The sequence below is a fragment of the Nyctibius grandis genome, chromosome 10 (assembly GCF_013368605.1).
Source record: "Nyctibius grandis isolate bNycGra1 chromosome 10, bNycGra1.pri, whole genome shotgun sequence".
Taxonomy (NCBI): Eukaryota; Metazoa; Chordata; class Aves; order Nyctibiiformes; family Nyctibiidae; genus Nyctibius; species Nyctibius grandis.
In genome coordinates, this window is record NC_090667.1 from 12,798,167 (window position 1) to 12,817,985 (window position 19,819).

General features: G+C 66.3%; 2 protein-coding genes across 2 annotated transcripts; one reads left to right on the forward strand and one right to left on the reverse strand.

Annotated features, from left to right (window-relative positions):
• Positions 1–209: 209 nt before the first annotated feature.
• LOC137668235 (protein S100-A16-like) lies at positions 210–2,888 on the forward strand. The gene is made up of 4 exons (XM_068409614.1): positions 210–299; positions 381–440; positions 1,172–1,338; positions 2,323–2,888. The coding sequence occupies exons 2-4, from the start codon at positions 398–400 to the stop codon at positions 2,548–2,550; spliced, it is 438 nt and encodes a 145-aa protein (XP_068265715.1). The 5' UTR covers positions 210–299; positions 381–397; the 3' UTR covers positions 2,551–2,888.
• Positions 2,889–8,738: 5,850 nt separating this feature from the next.
• On the reverse strand, positions 8,739–18,905 carry KIFC1 (kinesin family member C1). The gene is given in 16 exon segments (XM_068409286.1): positions 8,739–8,833; positions 9,263–9,338; positions 9,476–9,549; positions 10,065–10,204; positions 11,120–11,258; positions 11,760–11,817; positions 11,819–11,901; positions 13,670–13,852; positions 13,938–14,054; positions 16,052–16,180; positions 16,289–16,435; positions 16,608–16,785; positions 17,794–17,992; positions 18,482–18,523; positions 18,614–18,698; positions 18,786–18,905. Coding segments are annotated over 16 exon segments (1,815 nt in total). The 3' UTR covers positions 8,739–8,788.
• Positions 18,906–19,819: the final 914 nt, after the last annotated feature.

A 19,819-nucleotide genomic window follows, 5' to 3' on the forward strand; every position in this document is an offset into this window, starting at 1 on the left:
ATGAGCCCCAAAATCCCCTGATTTGTCCCCAAATTAGCGCCGCTAATTACCAGGGGCCGGGGCGAGTGTCCCCATTGGCTGTTCCCAACGTCGTGGGTTATTTTTGGGGTGAATTCAGGTGGATTTGGGATTATGGGGGGCTGGGGGGGGGGGGGGGCAGCGTCTGGGCAGGGTGGTGGCAGCTGTCACCAGAGCCACCAAGTGGGGGGTGCCAGTGGCCAGGAATAGCCGAGGCCACGTGGCTGAGCCCGTCCCCAGAGTGACCCTGGGGTGCCCTTGGGCACCGCGGTTCCGTCCCAGTGAGTGGGTCTTACTGGGGATACTGGGAGCACTGGGATTGGAATGGGGGGAGCTGGTAATGAGGTTGCTCGTTATGGCAGGGCCTCGTTAGTGTGACATGGGGCAGAGCCAGGGGGGTGCCACCACCCCGGAGGCCAGCGGTAATGGGGACATGGCTGGGGGGTGGGGACAGAGGGGACACGATGGGGGGGGGCAGGGGGAGGGGGGGGTGGTGGTGGAGGGGGACACGGAAAAGGGGGGACAGGGATGGGGGGATTGGGAGGGACTGGGAGGGACTGGGGGTGATAAGGATGGGGACATGGGGGGGACTGGGAGGGACTGGGGGGGACAGGGATGGGGGTATGGGGGACAGGGGGGACTGGGGGGGACTGGGAGGGAGACTAGGGGGACTGGAAGGGAGTGGGAGGGGAGACAGGGGAGATTGGGAGGGACTGGAAGGGAGACTGGGGGAACTGGAAGGGCTGGGAGGGACTGGGAGGGAGATACTGGGGGAACTGGGAGGGACTGAGTGGGACTGGGAGGGACTGGGATGGGGGTGTGGGTGAACTGGGAGGGACTGAGGGGGACTGGGAGGGACTGGGAGGGAGTGGGATGGGGGTGTGGGGGAACTGGGAGGGACTGGGAGGGTCCGGGATGGGGGTGTGGGGGAACTGGGAGGAACTGGGGGAACTGGGAGGGACTGGGGAGGACTGGGAGGGACTGGGATGGGGGACTGGGGGCACTGGGAGGGACTGGGAAAGGGGACTGGGGGGACTGGGGGGGACTGGGAGGGACTGGGTGAACTGGGGGGACTGGTTTGGGCGAGCTGTGGGGCCAACGGGGCCCATGGTGGGGGTCCCCTGTCCCCTCACCCCCGCGTCCCCCCCCCCAGGGGACCCCCCCGCGGGGGGCCCGGGGCCGTCGCCGCTCGAGCGGGGGCTCCACGCCCTCGTGGACACCTTCTACCGGTACGCACAGGCCAGGGGGGGCGGGGAGCCCACGCTGGACCCCCCCGCCTTCCAGCGCCTGCTGCACCGCGAGCTGGGCCACCAACTCTCCGTGAGTGGCCACCGGGGCGGGGGGGGGGCCCCGGGGTGTCCCTATGGCTCCTGGGGCCCCACGTTCATCCCCTGCCCTTGTGTCCCTCCACGTGTCCCCATGTCCCCAGCCCCATGTCCCCCTGCCCTGCCATGGGACGTGGCCATGAGTGGGGTCACCACCTGTCCCTATGTCCCTACATACCCATGGTGTCCCCCCACACGTCCTCCATGTCCCCATGGCATCCCCCCACATGTCCCCATGTCCCCCTGCCCAGCCTTGGCACCCATCCACAACCAGTGCCACCACCTCACCACCCATCCCCATGTCCCTGTGTCCCCCTTGGCCAGCCCCATGTCCCCTGGGCTGTCCCCATGTTCTCATGTCCCCTCGGCCACCCCTGTGTCCCTGTGTCCTCCCCGGCCAACCCCATGTCCCCATGTCCCCCTCAGCCATCTCCGTGTCCCCTTGGCTGTCCCCATGTCCCCCTGGGCCGTCCCCCTGTCCCCGTGTCCCCTTGGCCATCCCTGTGTCCCCGTGTCCTCCCCGGCCATCCCCATGTCCCCATGTCCCCCTCAGCCATCCCTGTGACCCCTCACCTGTCCCCATGTCCTCGTGTCCCCTCCAGCCAACCCCATTTCCCCATGTCCCTCCTCAGCCATCCCCATGTCCCCTCAGCCATCCCCGTGTCCCCTTGGCTGTCCCCATGTCCCCCTGGGCCATCCCCATGTCCCCATATCCCCCTTGGCCAGCCCCGTGTCCCCTTGGCCATCCCCATATCCCTCCGGCTCTCCTGGTGTCCCCATGTTCCCCTTGGCCATCCCCATCTCCTTGTGTCCCCCTGGGCCAGCCCCGTGTCCCCATGTCCCCCTGGGCTGTCCCCGTGTCCCCATGTCCCTCTGGCTCTCCCCATGTCCCCGTGTCCCCCTGAGCCGTCCCCATGTCCCCGTGTCCCCCTGGGCCGTCCCAGTGTCCCCGTGTCCCCCTGCCCACCCCTGCCCGCAGGACACGGGCCAGCCCCAGGCGGTGGCCGCCATCTTCAAGCTCCTGGACGTCAACAAGGACCGGCGCATCTCCTTCGACGAGTACTGGCAGCTGGTGGCCTGGCTCTGCCACGTCCTGCGCCACCGCCACTACGGCCCCGCGCCTGCCCCCCCGCTGCCGGCCCTCTGCGGGGACCCCCAAGTGTCCCCCGACGCTGCCACGCCGGCCCCAGCCCACGGGGACCAGTGACCCCGGCCACGGGGGACAGGGCCAGGGACGTCCCCAGGGCCGGTGGCCCCTGAGCCCCCACCCCGGTGGCACCCCGAGGGCCCCAGGGCCGGCGGGTGCCCCAATTCCTGCGGCTTTGACCCCAAATCACGCCCGGCAGCGGGTCGGGGGGGCCGAGGTGACCCCAGCCCCACGTGCAGCGGTGACGGGGTGACCCAGGCCCCACGGGGACGTCCCCGGCCCCCTGCCCGCCCCCGGGGGGGCGCTGGGTGCTGGGGGGGGGGGGTGGGAAATGTCCCCCGGACCCGTCGGGGACGGGAAATGTCCCGGAGTGACAATAAAAACGAGGTGCAAAGGGACCGTCGGGGTGGGGAAGGGGCGAGCGTGGGGCTGTGGGGGGGGGCGGCAGCGGTGGGGGCTGCCCCATAGGGCCCCCTGCCCCATAGGGACCCCTCTGTGTCCCATAGGGACCTCCCTGTCGCACAGGGACCCTCTGTGCCCTATAGGGACCCCCCTGCCCCATAGGGAACTCACTTTCCTGTAGGGACCCCCTTGCCCCATAGGGACCTCCCTGCCCCATAGGGACCCCCCTGCCCCACAGGGACCCTCTGTGCCCCACAGGGACCCTCTGCCCCATAGGGGCCCTCTGCCCCATAGGAACCCTCCCCATAGGGCCCCCTGCCCCATAGGGAATTCCCTGCCCCACAGGGACCCCTCTGCCCCATGGGGACCTCCCTGTCCCACAGGCACCCCCCTTGCCCCACAGGGACCCCCCCTGCCCCATAGGGTCTTCTCCTGCCCCATATAGACCCCCCTGCCCCATAGGGTCCTCCCCTGCCCCATAGGGACCCCCCTGCCCCATAGGGTCCTCCTCTGCCCCATAGGGCCCCTCCTGCCCCCCCCAGGGACCCTCCTGCCCCACAGCAGCTCCCCATTGCCCCACAGGGAGCCTTCTCCTGCCCCGGGGGGTGGAGCCTGGGAGGGGGCGGGGCCTGGGAGGGGGCGGGGCCTGGGCCACGGCATGAATGGAGCTGGGCTGGGGGCGGGGCCTGATCAGTGGGCGGGGCTGGGGGAGGGCGGGCCCTGAGATGGGCGGGGCCAGAGTCTGGGCGGGGTCAGGGATGAGTCCGAAGGGGGCGGGGTCTGGGGGGGGCGTGGTCTTGTGGGAGGCGTGGTCTTGTGGGGGGCGTGGCCAGGGAAGCACTGTGCCCCCCCTCCCCGGGAACCCCTGAGCTGCCTGGGACGAGGGGAAGCAACAGGGGGGCTATGGGGCAGAGGGGTCCCTGTGGGGCAGGGGGGTCCCTGTGGAGCAGAGGAGTCCCTATGGGGCACAGAGGGTCCCTGTGGGGCAGAGGGGTCCCCTTGGGGCAGGGAGGTCCCCATGGGGCAGGGAGGTCCCTATGGGGCAGGGGGGTCCCAGTGGGGCAGGGAGGTCCCTATGGGGAGGGTCCCTATGGGGAGGGGGGTCCCTATGGGGATAGGAGGTCCCTATGGGGCACAGAGGGGTCCCTATGGGGCAGGGGCCCTATGGGGCAGCCCCCACCGCTGCCGCCCCCCCCAGCCGCACGCTCGCCCCTTCCCCACCCCGACGGTTCCTTTGCGCCTCATTTTTATTGTCACTCCGGAACATTTCCCGCCCCCTCGGGGTGGCACCGGGGTGGGGGCTCAGGGGTCACTGGCCCTGGGGACGTCCCCGGCCCTGTCCCCCGTGGCCGGGGTCACTGGTCCCCGTGGGCTGGGGCCGGCGCGGCAGCGTCGGGGGGCACTTGGGGGTCCCCGCAGAGGGCCGGCAGCGGGGGGGTGGGCGCGGGGCCGTAGTGGCGGTGGCGCAGGACGTGGCAGAGCCAGGCCACCAGCTGCCAGTACTCGTTGAAGGAGATGCGCCGGTCCTTGTTGACGTCCAGGAGCTTGAAGATGGCGGCCACCGCCTGGGGCTGGCCCGTGTCCTGCGGGCAGGGGTGGGCAGGGGGACATGGGGACACCGGGACGGCCCAGGGGGACACGGGGACACCGGGACGGCTCAGGGGGACACGGGGACATGGGGAGAGCCGGAGGGACATGGGGACGGCCCAGTGGACACGGGGCTGGCCAAGGGGGACATGGGGACACGGGGATGGCCGGGGAGGACACAGGGACACAGGGATGGCCAACGGGACAGGGGGATGGCCCAGGGGGACACGGGGACAGTTGAGAGGGACTCGCAGATGGCCAACGGGACACAGGCATGGCCGAGGGAACATGGGGACAGCCCGGGGGACATGGGGCTGGCCAAGGGGGACACAGGGACATGGGGATGGGTGGTGAGGTGGTGGCACTGGTGGTGGATGGGTGCCAAGGCTGGGCAGGGGGACGTGGGGACATGTGGGGGGATGCCATGGGGACATGGAGGACGTGTGGGGGGAGACCATGGGGACGTGGTTATGGGGGGGAGATGGTGACCCCACTTCTGGCCATGTTCTGTGGCAGGGCAGGGGGACATGGGGCTGGGGACATGGGGACACGTGGAGGGACACGCTGGGGGCACATGGGGCAGGCAGGGACAGGAGGGGACGTGGGGACAGCTGGGGAGGTGGTGACACCGCTTGTGGATTGTTCCCATGGCTGGCAAGGGGGACGTGGGGCTGGGGACGTGGGGACAGGTGGAGGGACGCTGTGGGGACACAGGGACACACGGAGGGACACCCTGGGGACATGTGGAGGGACACCGTGGGATACAAGGACACATGGAGGGATGCCGGGGCAGGGGATGGATGTGGGGACGGGGGGGGGACACTGAGACATGTGGAGGGACACTGTGGCAGGGGATGGACATGGGGCCACAAAGGTGGTGGGGACACATGGAGGGACACTGTGGGGACACGGGGGCAGGGGATGGACGTGGGGACCCAGGGGCCATGGGGACACGTGGAGGGACACCCTGGGGCCAACCTGGGGCCACGTGGAGGGATCCCGTGGCAGGGGATGGACATGGGGACACTGGGGAACACGGGGACACATGGAAGGATGCCCTGGGAACACCCTGAGGACACGTGGAGGGACACGGGGGGTCACGTCGGGGGATACCAGGGCTGGGGATGGACGTGGGGGCCCCAGGAGCCATAGGGCCACCCTGAGGCCCCCCCGGGCCCCCCCGCCCCGGTGGCCACTCACGGAGAGCTGGTGGCCCAGCTCGCGGTGCAGCAGGCGCTGGAAGGCGGGGGGGTCCAGCGTGGGCTCCCCGCCCCCCCCGGCCCGCGCGTACCGGTAGAAGGTGTCCACGAGGGCGTGGAGCCCCCGCTCGAGCGGCGACGGCCCCGGGCCCCCCGCGGGGGGGTCCCCTGGGGGCGGGGGGGGACGCGGGGGGTGAGGGGACCCCCCACCATGGGCCCCGTTGGCCCCCACAGCTCGCCCAAACCAGTCCCCCAAGTTCCCCCAGTCCCCCCATACCACCATCCCAGTCCCCCCAGTTCCCCCAGTCACTCCCAGTCCTCCCCAGTCCCTCCCAGTCCCCCTCAGTCCCTCCCAGTCCCCCCATACCACCATCTCAGTCCCTCCCAGTCCTCCCCAGTCCCTCCCAGTTCCCCTAGTCCCTCCCAGTTCCCCCACACCCCAATCCCAGTCCCTTCCATTCCCCCCAGTCCCCCCCTACCCCCATCGCGGTCCCTCCCAGTCCCCCTCAGTCCCTCCCAGTTCCCCCATACCCACATCCCAGTCCCTCCCAATCCCCCCATATCCCTATCACAGTCCCCCCCCTGTCCCCCCACTGCCCTCATACTCCCATTCCAGTCCCCCCAGCCCCCCCCAGTCCCCCCCAGTGCCCCCTGTACCCTGGTCCCCACTGGGGGCTGCAGCCGCCTGCCTCTGCCCCATGGCCCCCCCCAGCGCCGACGGTCCCTGCGACCAGACACCCCGTTACTGGGCCCCGCCCAGCACCCACTGGGACCAGTAACCCCCCTGAACTGGGCCCAGCACTCTCCCACCCTGGGACTGATGCCAGCACCCAGCCTGAACTGGTCCCAGTATCTCCTCTGGATTGGTCCCAGTATCCACCCCCAGCCTAAACTGGTCCCAATATCCACCCTAAACTGGTGCTAGCATCCACCCTGGTCTGAACTGGTCCCAGTATCCAACCTGAACTGGTCCCAGCACCCATTCTTGGCTGGAACTGGTCCCAGTACCCACCCAGACCTGAACTGGTCCATCTATTCCCGATGAACTGGTCCCAATATCGAACCTGAACTGGTTCCAGCATCCTCCCCTTGATCTCTTCCCAGTATCCCCCCTGAACTGGTCCCAGTATTCCCCCTGAACTGGTCCCAGCACCCACCCAGGACTGAACTGGTCCCTGTATCCCCCCTGAACTGGTTCCAGCATCCTCCCCCTGATCTCCTCCCAGTATCCCCTCTGAACTGGTCCCAGTATCCCCCCTGAACTGGTCCCAGTAACCCACTCTTGCCCTCAGCTGGTCCCATCAGCCCCACCCCGCCCTTCATCTCCTCGCAGCATCCCTCCTCTACTGGTCCCCGTATGCCCCCCGAACTGGTCCCAGTATCCCCCTGAACTGGTCCCACCATTGCCCCTATGAACTGGTCCCTGTATCCCCCCTGTACTGGTCCCAGTAACCCCCCTGTACTGGTCCCTACCTGGGCGGGTGCTGCCTGCCCGCTGCCTGCGCAGTGTCTGGCAGCGCCTGGGCAGGACCAGGGCATCTGGTCCCCCCTCCCCCAGCACCCAGACCCCCCCTCCCCCACCAGCACCTGGGGGGGCGGCACCAAAGGGTGCTGGGGGGTGATTGGAGACCCCCATCGCCAAGGTCTGGGGGAACTGGGATCCAGGGGCTACTGGGGGAACTGGGACCTAGGGGCTACTGGGGGAACTGGGATCTAGGGGGCTACAGAGGGGAACTGGGATCTGTGGGGCTACTGGGGGAAGTGGGATCCAGGGGGCTACTGGGGGAACTGGGATCCAGGGGGTTACTGGGGGCACTGGGATCTGGGGAGCTACTGGGGGGGAAGTGGGATATGGGGGCTACTGGGGGGACTGGGATCTAGGGTGTTACTGGAGGAACTGGCATCTGGGGGCTACTGGGGGGGGAACTGGGATCTGGGGGCTACGGGTGGGAACTGGGATCTGGGACGCTACTGGTGGGAACTGGGATCTGGGACGCTACTGGGGGAACTGGGATCTGGGGGCTACTGGGGGAACTGGGATCTGAGGAGCTTCAGGGAGAGAAGTGGGATCCAGGGGCTACTGGGGAAACTGGGATCTGGGGGGCTACAGAGGGGAACTGGGATCTGTGGGGCTGCTGGGGGAACTGGGATCTGGGGGGCTACAGAGGGGAACTGGGATCTGTGGGGCTGCTGGGGGAACTGGGATCTGGGGGGCTACTGGGAGCTGGGGGCTACTGAGGGGAACTGGGATCTGGGGGCTACTGGGGCAACTGGGATCTGAGAATCTACTGGGGGGGAACTGGGATCCAGGGGGCTACTGGGGGAACTGGGATCCAGGGGGCTGCTGGGGGGGAAGTGGGATATGGGGGCTACTGGTGGGAACTGGGATCTGGGGAGCTACTGGGGTAGCTGGGATCTGGGGGGCTACTGGGGTAGCTGGGATCCAGGGGCTACTGGGGTAGCTGGGATCTGGGGAGCTACTGCGGGAGAACTGGGATCCAGGGGGCTGCTGGGGGGAAATCAAAAAAAATTTAATTTCCGTTAAATCGTTATTTTTAATGTTATTAATTTGATTTGTAATTTTATTCACTCTTTATTTGCATTTTATGTGACATTTCCCATATCAAACCCCACAGGCCCTAAACGACCCCAGCCCCACACTCCCTATAAGGCCCTGCCCCTATATAACCCCAGCCCCACACCCCCTATAGGGCCCTGCCCCCACACCCCCAGCCCCTATAGGGCTGCCCCATAGGCTCACTACAGCCCTCTGCCCTATACATGGCCCCCCCCCCCCATAGCCCCTATATCCCCCCCGGGGGCGGGGCCGCTGCCCCTTTAACACCCGGCCCCGGCACGGCCGTACCGCGCATGCGCAGCTCCGCCCCCCGCCCCTCCCGCGGGACCGGAAGCGCCCCCATGGGCGCCGCCATGCTGCCGTACAAGACTCAGCCAATCAGCGCGCACACACCCCCCCCCCCCCCAGCACCGCCTCGTCTGTGGGCGCCGCCATGTTTCCCCAAGGCCACGTGACCAGCACTAACCAATCTGAAGGGGCAGCTTTATTGGAGACGAATAAAAACACAGCGGGGGGCGGGGCCTGGGTGGGGCTACTTCCGGTTGGCCTGGGCCGTGCCCACCACGCACGTGTTCACCTGGGGGGGGGGGGGGGGGACGGGACACGGGGTTGAGGGGAGCCCTGGACCCCCCCAAACCCCCCCTCCCCCCAAAACCCACCCCCAAGGGCCCCCCCAAAACCCTCCTAACACCCCCCTAAACTCCCCCCCCCAAATCACCCCCAACCCCCCCTCAAATCTGCCCCTCCCCCTCCCCAAATCACCCCCAAGGGCGCCCCCAAACCCACCCCTCCCCCCAAACTCCCTCCCCAACCCACCCCCCCCAAACTTGCCCCCTCACATCACGCCCCTCCCCCCAAAACCCTCTTACCCCCCCAATTCCCCCCTTCCCCCTTCCCAAACCCCCCCCCCGAACCCCCAAACATGCCCCTCCCCCTCAATTATCCCCCCAAATCCCCCCCTCCCCCCAATCCCCCCCCAGGGCCCCCCCAAATCCCCCCCCCCCACCTTGCTGGCGAAGCGCAGGGAGTTGAGGCTCTCAGCAAAATTCTCCTCCAAGGGCGAAATGTTCACGAACATCAACCTTTGGGGGGAGGGGGGTGACATCAGGGGGGGCCCCCCAAACCCCCCACCCCTCCCAAACCCCCCCCAACCCCCCAAAACCCCCCCCAACCCCCCAAAACTGCCCCCCAACCCCCCCAAAATACCCCCCCCACTCACATCTTGGCCGAGCCCCCCAGGTAGTTCTGCAGCAGGTACGTCAGCTTGCTGTTGCGGTAGGGAATGTGGGGCTCCTGGGGGGGGGGGGGGCAATTTGGGGGGGCTTTAAGGGACCCCCCCCTCAAATCCAGGGGGTCCCCAAAACTCAGGGGGGTCCCTAAAACCCAGGTGGGTCCCTAAAACCCCCCAAGCCCCCCCCAAATGCCCCCAGGGCCCCCCCAAACCTTGTTGGAGAGGGCCACACTGAGCAGCCCCAGGGCAGAGGCTGGGGGGGGGGGGCATTAATTTAGGGGGGGCTTTAGGGACCCCCCCTCAAATCTAGGGGGTCCCCAAAACTCAGGGGGGTCCCTAAAACCCGGGTGGGTCCCTAAAACCCCCAAGCTCCCCCCAAACCCCCCCAGGGCCCCCCCAAACCCCAGGGGTTCCCCCCAAACCTTATAGGAGAAGACCACGATGAGCAGCCCCAGGGCAGACACTGGGGGGGGGCGTGTGATTAGGGGCAGGGGGCTTTTGGGGCGACCCCAACCCTCAGGGGGGCCCCCCCCAAATTAGGGGGGACCCCAAACCCCCCCGGAGGGCCCCCCCAGACCTTGTTGCAGAGGGCCATGATGACGAGCCCCAGGGCGGAGAGGCTGGCGTTGATGCTCTGGGTCTCGCGGAGCCGCTCGGCGCTGGGCACCCCCTGGGCGAGGCGCTCGCTGCCCGCCAGGTCCACGAGGGTCAGCACGGCTGGGGGGGGGGGGGGACCCAAAATTAGGGTGGGGGGACCCCAAAAATATGGGGGGCCCCAAAAATGGGGACCCCAGAAACAGGGGGGGGACCCCAAAGGTGCCCCAGCCCCCAAAAAAGGGGCATCATAAAGCAGCAACCCCAAAAATGGGGACACCAGAAATGGGGGGCCCCAAAAATAAGGGGGGACCCCAAAAATGGGTGTGGGGCAAAGGAAGGGGGACCCCAAGGGGCACCCCAAAAAGGGAGGGGGCAAAAGGGGGTCCCAGAAAGGGGCTCACCGTAAACTAGGACCCCAAAGATCCAGCCCCAAAAAGGGGGACCCCAAGGGGCACCCCAAAACCTGGGTGCCCCCCCCAAACTGGGTGCCCCCAAAGGATGACCCCAAAAGGCCCCTGTGCCCCCCACACCCCCCAAAAGTGCCCCCATGACCCCCCCAAACCTCACCACACCCCCCCAAAGGCCCCCCACACCCCCTAAAACCCCCCCAACACCCCCTCACATCACCCCAAATGCCCCTCACACCCCTCTGCACCCCTCAAAAGTGCCCCCATGCCCCCCAAAATCTCCCCCACCCCCTAAAACCCCCCCATGCCCCCCCAAACCCCTCCATGCCCCCCCAAAAGGGTCCCCATGTGCCCCCAAAAGCCCCCACACCCCCTAAAACCCCTTCATGCCCCCCCAGAGGCCCCCATGTGCCCCCCAAAACCCCCCCTGCACCCCCAAAAGGGCCCCCTTGACCCCCCAAAAGCCCCCCACACCCCCTAAAAGTGCCCCCTTGACTCCCCAAACCCCTCCATGCCCCCCCAACCCCCCATATGCCCCCCACACCCCCCTGCACCCCCAAAAGCCCCCAACAAGTGCCCCCATGACCCCCCAAAACCCCTCCACGTCCCCCCAAATGCCCCCCCTCACCGTGGCAGCGCAGCCCCCGCCCCGCGTGCGCCCCCCGCACGTGCAGCTGGCACACGCCGTGGCTACGGGACGAGCGGTCGTTGCTGGCCGTGGGGGCCACCGCGCGCCGCGCCCCCGCCCTGCGCAGCAGCTCCAGCACCTGGGGGGGCGGGGGGACACAGGCACCCTGTGACCCCCCCTGGCCACCCACACCCCCCCCGGGGTGGTATAGAGGGGTGGGGGGGGAATGGGGGCTTTATAGGGGGGTGGGGGGATTTAGGGTGTTATAAAGGGTGGGGGGGGAGGTAAATGGGGGCGTTATAGGGGGGTGGGAAGGGATTAGGGGGCATTATAAAGAGGTGGGGGGGATTTGGGGTGTTATAAAGGGGGTAGGGGGGGTTTAGGGCTGTATAAGGGGGTGGGGGGATTTAGGGCTGTATAAGGGCGTGGGGGGGATTGAGGGCTGTATAGGGGGTGGGGGCATTTAGGGCTGTGTAAGGGGGTGGGGGGGGATTTAGGGCTGTATAAGGGGGTGGGGGGGGATTTAGGGCTGTATAAGGGGGTGGGGGGCATTTAGGGCTGTATAAGGGGGTGGGAGGGGGTTGAGGGCTGTATAAGGGGGTGGGAGGGGGTTGAGGGCTGTATAAGGGGGTGCCCCCACCTCCTCCTCGCTGCCCACGGGTACGCGCTGCTCCACGCCGGCCCCGCTCCCGCGCCGGCCCCCCCCGGCCCCGCCGCCCCCCCCCCAGCAGGTCCCGCACGGCCTCGCGGTAGATCTCCAGGACGCTGACGCTGAAATCGTACTGCCCCGACCCCAAACCCCGTGAGGGACCCCAAAACCCCCCCGAGTCACCCCAAATGCCGATTCCCCTCCAAAACCTGTCAATCCCCCCCAAAATCACCCCAAATCCCCTGATTCCCCCCAAAATCACCCCAAATCCCAGTTCCCCCCAAAATCACCCCAAACCCTGATTCCCCCCCAAAATCACCACAAATCCCCCCCCAAAAACCACCGATCCCCCCAAAATCACCCCAATTCCCCCCAAAACCGCCCCCAATTCCCCCCAAAATCCCAATTCCCCCCAAAAATCACCCCTGACCCCCCAAAACTCCCCGATTCCCTCACAAAACCCCCAGATTCCCCCAAAACCCCCCTGCGATACCCCCAAAAATGCCCCTAATTCCCCAAAACCCACCGATCCCCCCAAAATCACCCCAATTCCCCCCCAAACCCCCCCCAATTCCCCTGATCCCCCCCAAAATCCCCCCAATTCCCCACAAATCCCCTGATTCCCCCAAATCCCAATTCCCTCCAAAACCCCCCAATCCCCCCAAGACCCGATTCCCCCCCCCAAAATCACCGCAAATCCCCCCTGATTCCCCCTCAAACCCCCCCAACCCCCCCCCAAATGCCCCCAATTCCTCCCAACCCCCCCCGATTCCCCCCCAAATCCACCCCAATTCCCCCCCCAAAAAAAAGTTTCCCCTCAAACCCCCCGGGATCCCCCAAAAACCCGATTCCCCCCCAAAACTCCCCGGGATCCCCCAAAACCACCCCGATTCCCCCCCAAAACCCCCCAAAATCACCCCGATTCCCCCTCAAACCCCCCCTGACCCTCCAAAACCCCCCCCAATTCCCCCCCAAAAAACCCCAATTCCCCCAAAAATCCCGATTCGCCCCCAAATCCCCCCGATTCCCCCAAAATCACCCCAAATCCCAATTCCCCCTCAAACCCCCCAATCCCCAAAATCCCCCCCCAAAATCCCAATTCCCCCCCAAAACCCCCCGATCCTCCCCAAAACCCCCCCGATTCCCCCCCAAAATCACCCCAAACCCCCTAGATTCCCCCAAAACCCCCCGATTCCCCCAAAAAACCCTGATTCCCCCAAAAAATCCCCCCAAAACCCCCTCAAACTCCCCCATTTCCCCCCAAAAATCACAATTCCCCCCAAAAAAACTCCAATTCCCCCCAAAAAAACTCCAATTCCCCCCAAAACTGCCCCCAATTCCCACCCAAAACCCGCCGATTCCCACCCAAAACCCGCCGATTCCCACCCAAAACCCGCCGATTCCCACCCAAATCCCCCCCAAACCCCCGATTTCCCCCCAAACCTCCCCGTTTTCCCCCCAAAATCACCGCAAATCCCCCCAATCCCCCCTCAAACCCCCCCGACCCCCCCAAACCTGCCGATTCCCCCCCAAACACCCCTGATTCCCCCCGAAAATCACCCCAAAGCCCCCGATTCCCCCTCAAACCCCCCGACCCCCCAAAATCCCAATTCCCCCAAATCACCCCCAAAATCCCAATTCCCCCTCAAACCCCCCCAAATCCCCCCGATTCCCTCCCAAAATCCAATTCACCCCCCAAACCCCCCCAAAATCCCTCCGATTCCCCCCAAAACCCCGATTCACCCCCCAAAATCCCCCCCAAAATCCCAATTCCCCCCAAAATCAACCCATTCCCCCCGAAACCCCCCCCGACTCCCCCCCAAAATTACCCCAATTCCCCCCCAAACCCCCCCCCCGATTGCCCCGAAACCCCCCAATTCCCCCCCCCAAGCCCCTCTCACCTCCCAGCCCTTGCCCGCCAGCTCCCGCGCCCCCTCGAACAGCCGCCCCACGGCCCGCGGGATCACGCCCCGGCTCTCGGGGTCGCCCCCCGCGCCCTCGGGGCCCCCCTCCAGCGTGTAGGTTTTGCCGCTGCCCGTCTGCCCGTAGGCGAAGATGCACACGTGGTACCCGTCCAGCGCCGACTGCGGGGGAGCGGGGCGTCAGGGGGGGCATTTGGGGGGGCAAAAGGGGCATTTGGGGGTTCAGGGGAGGGTTGGGGGCCCCCACCTGCACGAGCAGCGCGACCTCCTCGAACACGTCCTGCTGGGAGGCGTCCGGGGGGAACACGCGGTCGAAGGTGAACTCGTAGCGGAGGTCGCCGCGGCACTCGCGGCCCACGTGGGACTGGGGGGGGGCAGGAGGGTTGGGAGGACCCCAAAAACCCAACCTTGGCCCACCAAAAAACCACCCAACCTTGGGCCCACCAAAAAACCACCCAACCTTGGCCCCACCAAAAACACCCAACCTTGGCCCTCAAAAACCCACCCAACTGGGCCCACCAAAACCCACCCAACTGGGCCCACCAAAACACCACCCAACTTGGCCCACCAAAACACCACCCAACTTGGCCCACCAAAACACCACCCAACTTGGCCCACCAAAAACACCCCCAACCGGGCCCACCAAAAACACCCCCAACCTTGGGCCCACCAAAAAACCCCCCAACCTTGGGCCCACCAAAAAACCCCCCAACCTTGGGCCCACCAAAAAACCCCCCAACCTTGGGCCCACCAAAAAACCCACCCAACCTTGGCCCACCAAAAAAACCACCCAACCTTGGCCCCACCAAAAACCACCCAACCTTGGCCCCACCAAAAAAACCACCCAACCTTGGCCCGCCAAAAAACACACCCAACTTGGCCCGCCAAAAAACACACCCAACCTGGCCCACCAAAAAACCACCCAACCTTGGCCCACCAAAAAACCACCCAACCTTGGCCCACCAAAAAACCACCCAACCGGGCCCACCAAAAAAACACCCAACCGGGCCCACCAAAAACCCAACCTTGCCCCACCAAAAACCCAACTTGGGCCCTCAAAACACCCAACTTGGGCCCTCAAAACACCCAACTGGGCCCACAAAAAAACACCCAACTGGGCCCACAAAAAAAACACCCAACCGGGCCCCACATAAACCCAACCAGGCCCCACATAAACCCAACCAGGCCCCACAAAACACCCAACCTGGCCCCACCAAAAACACCCAACCTGGCCCCACCAAAAACACCCAACCTGGCCCCACCAAAAACCCAACTGGGCCCACAAAAAAAAAACCCCAACTGGGGCCCACAAAAAAAAAAACCCCAACTGGGGCCCACAAAACACCCAACCTGGCCCCACAAAACACCCAACCTGGCCCCACCAAAAACACCCAACCTGGCCCCCAAAAACACCCAACCTGGCCCCCAAAAACACCCAACCTGGCCCCCAAAAACACCCAACTTGGACCACCAAAAACCCCCAACCTGGCCCCACCAAAAACCCAACTTTGGCCCTCAAAACACCCAACTGGGCCCACAAAAAAAAAACCCCAACTGGGGCCCATAAAAAAAAAACCCCAACTGGGGCCCACAAAACACCCAACCTGGCCCCACCAAAAACACCCAACCTGGCCCCACCAAAAACACCCAACCTGGCCCCACCAAAAACACCCAACCTGGCCCCACCAAAAACACCCAACCTGGCCCCACCAAAAACACCCAACCTGGCCCCCAAAAACCCCCAACCTGGCCCACCAAAAACCCCCAACCTGGCCCACCAAAAACCCCCAACCTGGCCCACCAAAAACCCCCAACCTGGCCCACCAAAAACCCCCAACCTGGCCCACCAAAAAACCCAACTTGGCCCACCAAAAAACCCAACTTGGCCCACCAAAAAACCCAACTTGGCCCACCAAAAACCCCAACTTGGCCCACCAAAAACCCCAACTTGGCCCACCAAAAACCCCAACTTGGCCCACCAAAAACCCAACTTGGCCCACCAAAAACCCAACTTGGCCCACCAAAAAACCCAACTTGGCCCACCAAAAAACCCAACTTGGCCCACCAAAAAACCCAACTTGGCCCACCAAAAACCCCAACTTGGCCCACCAAAAACCCCAACTTGGCCCACCAAAAACCCAACTTGGCCCACCAAAAACCCAACTTGGCCCACCAAAAACCCAACTTTGACCCAAAAAAAACCAACTTTGCCCCAAAAAAACTGCCAGCTTCTTCCTAAAAACTCCCACTTTGTCCCCCCAAAACCCAACTTTGCCCCTCCAAAAACCCTAAATCAAGGGGATTTGCCCCAAAACCCCCTATATTAAGTGGGGTTCCCCCCAACCCCGGGCCCCCCCTCACCTCCTCGGGCCGGGACAGCACGAGGCTCCTCTCGTCGCCGGGGGGGAAGTGGAGGGGCCCCGGCCCCCGCTGCCGGCCCCGCTCCTGCGGCAGCACCGGCCGCACGCGGCAGAACACCCGGATGTTTCCCTGGGGAGGGGGCGGCAAGGGGGGGGGTTGGGGACACCATGGGGGTGTTGGGGACACAGGAGGGGGACCCCAGTGGGCCCAGGGAACATGGGGGGCTGTTGGGGGCACCTTGAGCTCCTGCAGCTCGTTGTGCAGGTGGCGCCGCTCCATCTCCAGCGCGTGCAGCCGCTGCTCCCCCTGCGCCAGCGCCCGCTGCTGGGCCACGGCCTCCTCCTCCAGGGCCTGCAGGTGGGCCTGGGTCTGTGCCACCTGCGCCTGGGCGGGAGGGACAGTGGTTATAGGGGGGGACACGGTAATTTGGGGACGACGACACACGGTAATTGGGAGAAAACAGCCCTGGGGGGGTGGAGAAGTGGCCCCCAACATTGCGGGGGGAAGAGGGGAGCCCCCACCAAATGCCCCCCCCCCCCCCCCCCCCATAACGTACCTCTGCGTCCTGCAGGTGGGCAGTCAGCTCCCGCACGCGCCCCTCAGCCTGCCCCAGCGCCCGCTCCCGCTGCGCCGCCTCCGCCTCCAGCTGCCGGTTCGCGGCCGCCAGCCCCTCGGCCTCGCGCTGCCAGCGGTCCCACTCCTCCCGGCACGCCGCCACCTCCTCCTCCAGGGTTCTGCGGGTTTGGGGGGGGGGGTTAAACCCCACTTTTTGGGGGAGCACCCCGATATTTGGGGGGGCGCACACTCACAGAATCAACCAGGTTGGCAGAGCCCTCTGGGCTCATCGAGTCCAACCGTTGCCCTGACACCACCCTGTCAACTAGACCAGGGCACTAAGGGCCATATCCAGTCTTGTCTTCAACCCCTCCAGAGATGGTGACTCCACCACCTCCCTGGGCAGCCCCTTCCAGTGTCTGATGACCCTTGCTGAGAAGAAATGCTTCCTGATGGCCAACCTGACCCTCCCCTGGCCAACCTTGACCCTACACCCTCCCTTCAGGCAGTTGTAGACTGCACTAAGGTCACCTCTGAGCCTCCTCCTCTCCAGGCTAAACACCCCCAGCTCCCTCAGCCGTTCCTCGCAGGTCAGACTCTCCAGACCCTTCCCCACCTTGGTCGCCCTCCTCTGCACTTGCTCCAACACCTCAACACCTTCCTTGAAGTGCGGGGCCCACAACTGGACACAGGATTCGAGGTGCGGCCTCACCAGTGCCGAGCACAGAGGGACGATCCCTTCCCTGGCCACACTAGTCCTGAGAGAGGCCAGGATGCCATTGGCCTCCTTGGCCACCTGGGCACACTGCTGGCTTATGTTTAGCCAGCTGTCCATCAGCACCCCCAGGGCTCTTTCTCACCACTCTTCCCCCAGCCTGTAGCGCTGCGGGGGGTTGTTGTGGCCGAAGTGTAAGACCCGGCCCTTGTTCTTGTTGAACCTCACACGGTTGGTCTCGGCCCATCTATCCAACCTGTCCAGATCCCTCTGTAGGGCCTTCCTACCCTCCAGTAGATCCACACTCCCACCCAGCTTGGGGTCATCTGCACATTCACTGAGGGTGCACTCCATCCCTACGTCTAAATCATCTATAAAGATATTGAACAGCACCGGCCCCAGCACTGAGCCCTGGGGAACACCGCTAGTGACCGGCCGCCAGCTGGACTTTGCCCCGTTCCCCACCACTCACTGCAGGCGCAGGGCGAGGTGGCTCTCGCGGGCCTCGCGCTCCCGCACGTCCCCCCGCAGGGTCTCCACCACGTGCCGGAGGTCGCGGTTTTCGGCGTCGAGTCCCCGCTCTCGCTCCCGGCACCCCCCCAGCGCCGCTCGCAGGTCGGTCAGTTGGCCCCTGAGGTCCCAAGGGGGGCGTTTGGAGGCCAGGGGGGCACCTGCGGGGGGAAACATGGAGAGGGGGGTTGGGGACATGGGGAGGAGGCACCAGGGGAACATGGGGACAGTGTTTGGGACATGATGGGGGGACCCGGAGGACCCAGGGGACATGGGGGGGTGTGTTTGGGACACCATGGGGCTGTTGGGGGCACCACGGGGGCAGTTGGGGACATGGGCAGGTGGTTGGGGACACTTCAGGGGGTGTTGGGGACATGGGACGGGAGCCCCGGGGACATGGGGGGCTGGTTTGGGACACAGGAGGGGGGCCCAGGGGACACGAGGGGTTGTTGGGGACACCACGGGGGCAGTTGGGACATGGGGACACGGCAAGGGAGGGCCTGGGGGACACCGGGGACGGAGCTGGGGACACCATGGGGACACGGGAGACATGGCAGGGGGGACCCTTGCGACATGGGGGGGGGCTGGGGACACGGGGGGGCGTTGAGGAGCACTAGGGGACACGGCGGGGGGTGTCCCCTGTCACTCACCCGCCCGGGGCACTGACGAGGCCGATGCCGCCTTCCGGGGCGCTGTTGGGGGGACGGGGGGGGGTGTGATTTACCGGGGAACGGTCATCTCGGTACCCCCGCCCCCGCACCCCGGTAACCCTCCCCCCGTACCTGGCCTGGCCGCTGCCGCCACGCTGAGAGCCTTGAGCGGGGCCCGAGCACGGGCCCCCCCGGCGGGGCCGGGCCGGGCCCGTTTCTGTGGGGGGAGAACGGGACTGAGGCCGCGCCGGGGCGCCGGGGCTCCGGGGCCCGCTCGGGGCTCCGGGGCCTCCCCCCGCCTCACCTGCTCCGGCGCCGCCGCCGCCTCCGGTCCGGCCGCCGGGCGCTTGGCGCGGGCCCCGCGCACCGGTAGGCGGGAGGGGGCTGGGCCGGGGCCGCCGCCACCGGCCGCCGCTGCCGCCATTTCGCCGCTCAGAGCCGCAGCCGGACGAGCCGCCGCCGCCACCTTCCCCGCGCACCTTCAAACTGCGGAGCGCCGTGCGCCGATTGGCCGAGCCTCAACCAATCGCAGCCCTCGCTTTGCTCCGTCGGCCCCGCCCCGTAACGTCTCCACCAATCGCCCCTCGCCGCCTCGCGGCGCTGGGGCCTGACTGCGCCTGAGCGTCACGTGACGGCGCCTCAGCCCCTCCCTCCGGGCGCAACGGCCGCGACGGGGAGGGGCGGGGCGGGGTTAGGGGCGGGGCCTGGGCAGACGGGGGGCGGGGCCTGCTGGGGGCGGGGCCTGCTGGGGGGGCGCGGCCAAGGGCCGGCGGGGCAGCACCGGGGGGGCAGCACCGGGGGGACACAAGCCCCCAGTCCAAACCCCCCCCCCCAAACTGGGAACCCCCCCAACCCCATTCCTTGGGGGCGGGGGGGTCCTCAAATCCCCAACTCCGTGTCCCCCCCCGCCCAGTGCGCGGTGGGCACCGCCCACGCCAACCGGAAGTAGCCCCGCCCAGACCCCGCCCTCCGCGCTGTTTTATTCGTCCCCAATAAAGATGCACCTGCGCATTGGTTAGTGCTGGTCACGTGGTCTTAGGGAGACATGGCGGCGCCCACAGAGGAGGAGGTGCCGGGGGTTCTGCGCGCTGATTGGCTGCGTCTTGTACGGCAGCATGGCGGGGCCCGTGAGGGGGCACTTCCGGTCCCGCGGGAGGGGGGACAATGGCGCCGTCGGGGGCCGAGCGGCGCATGCGCGGTGCGGCTCTGCCGTGGCGGGGCCTTAAAGGGGCAGCGGCCCCGGAGGGGTTATAGGGGTGCGGGGGGGCTATAGGGAGCGTGGGGCCGGGTTCATATAGGGACAGGGCCTAAATCTTAAAGAATAAAGAATAAATAATT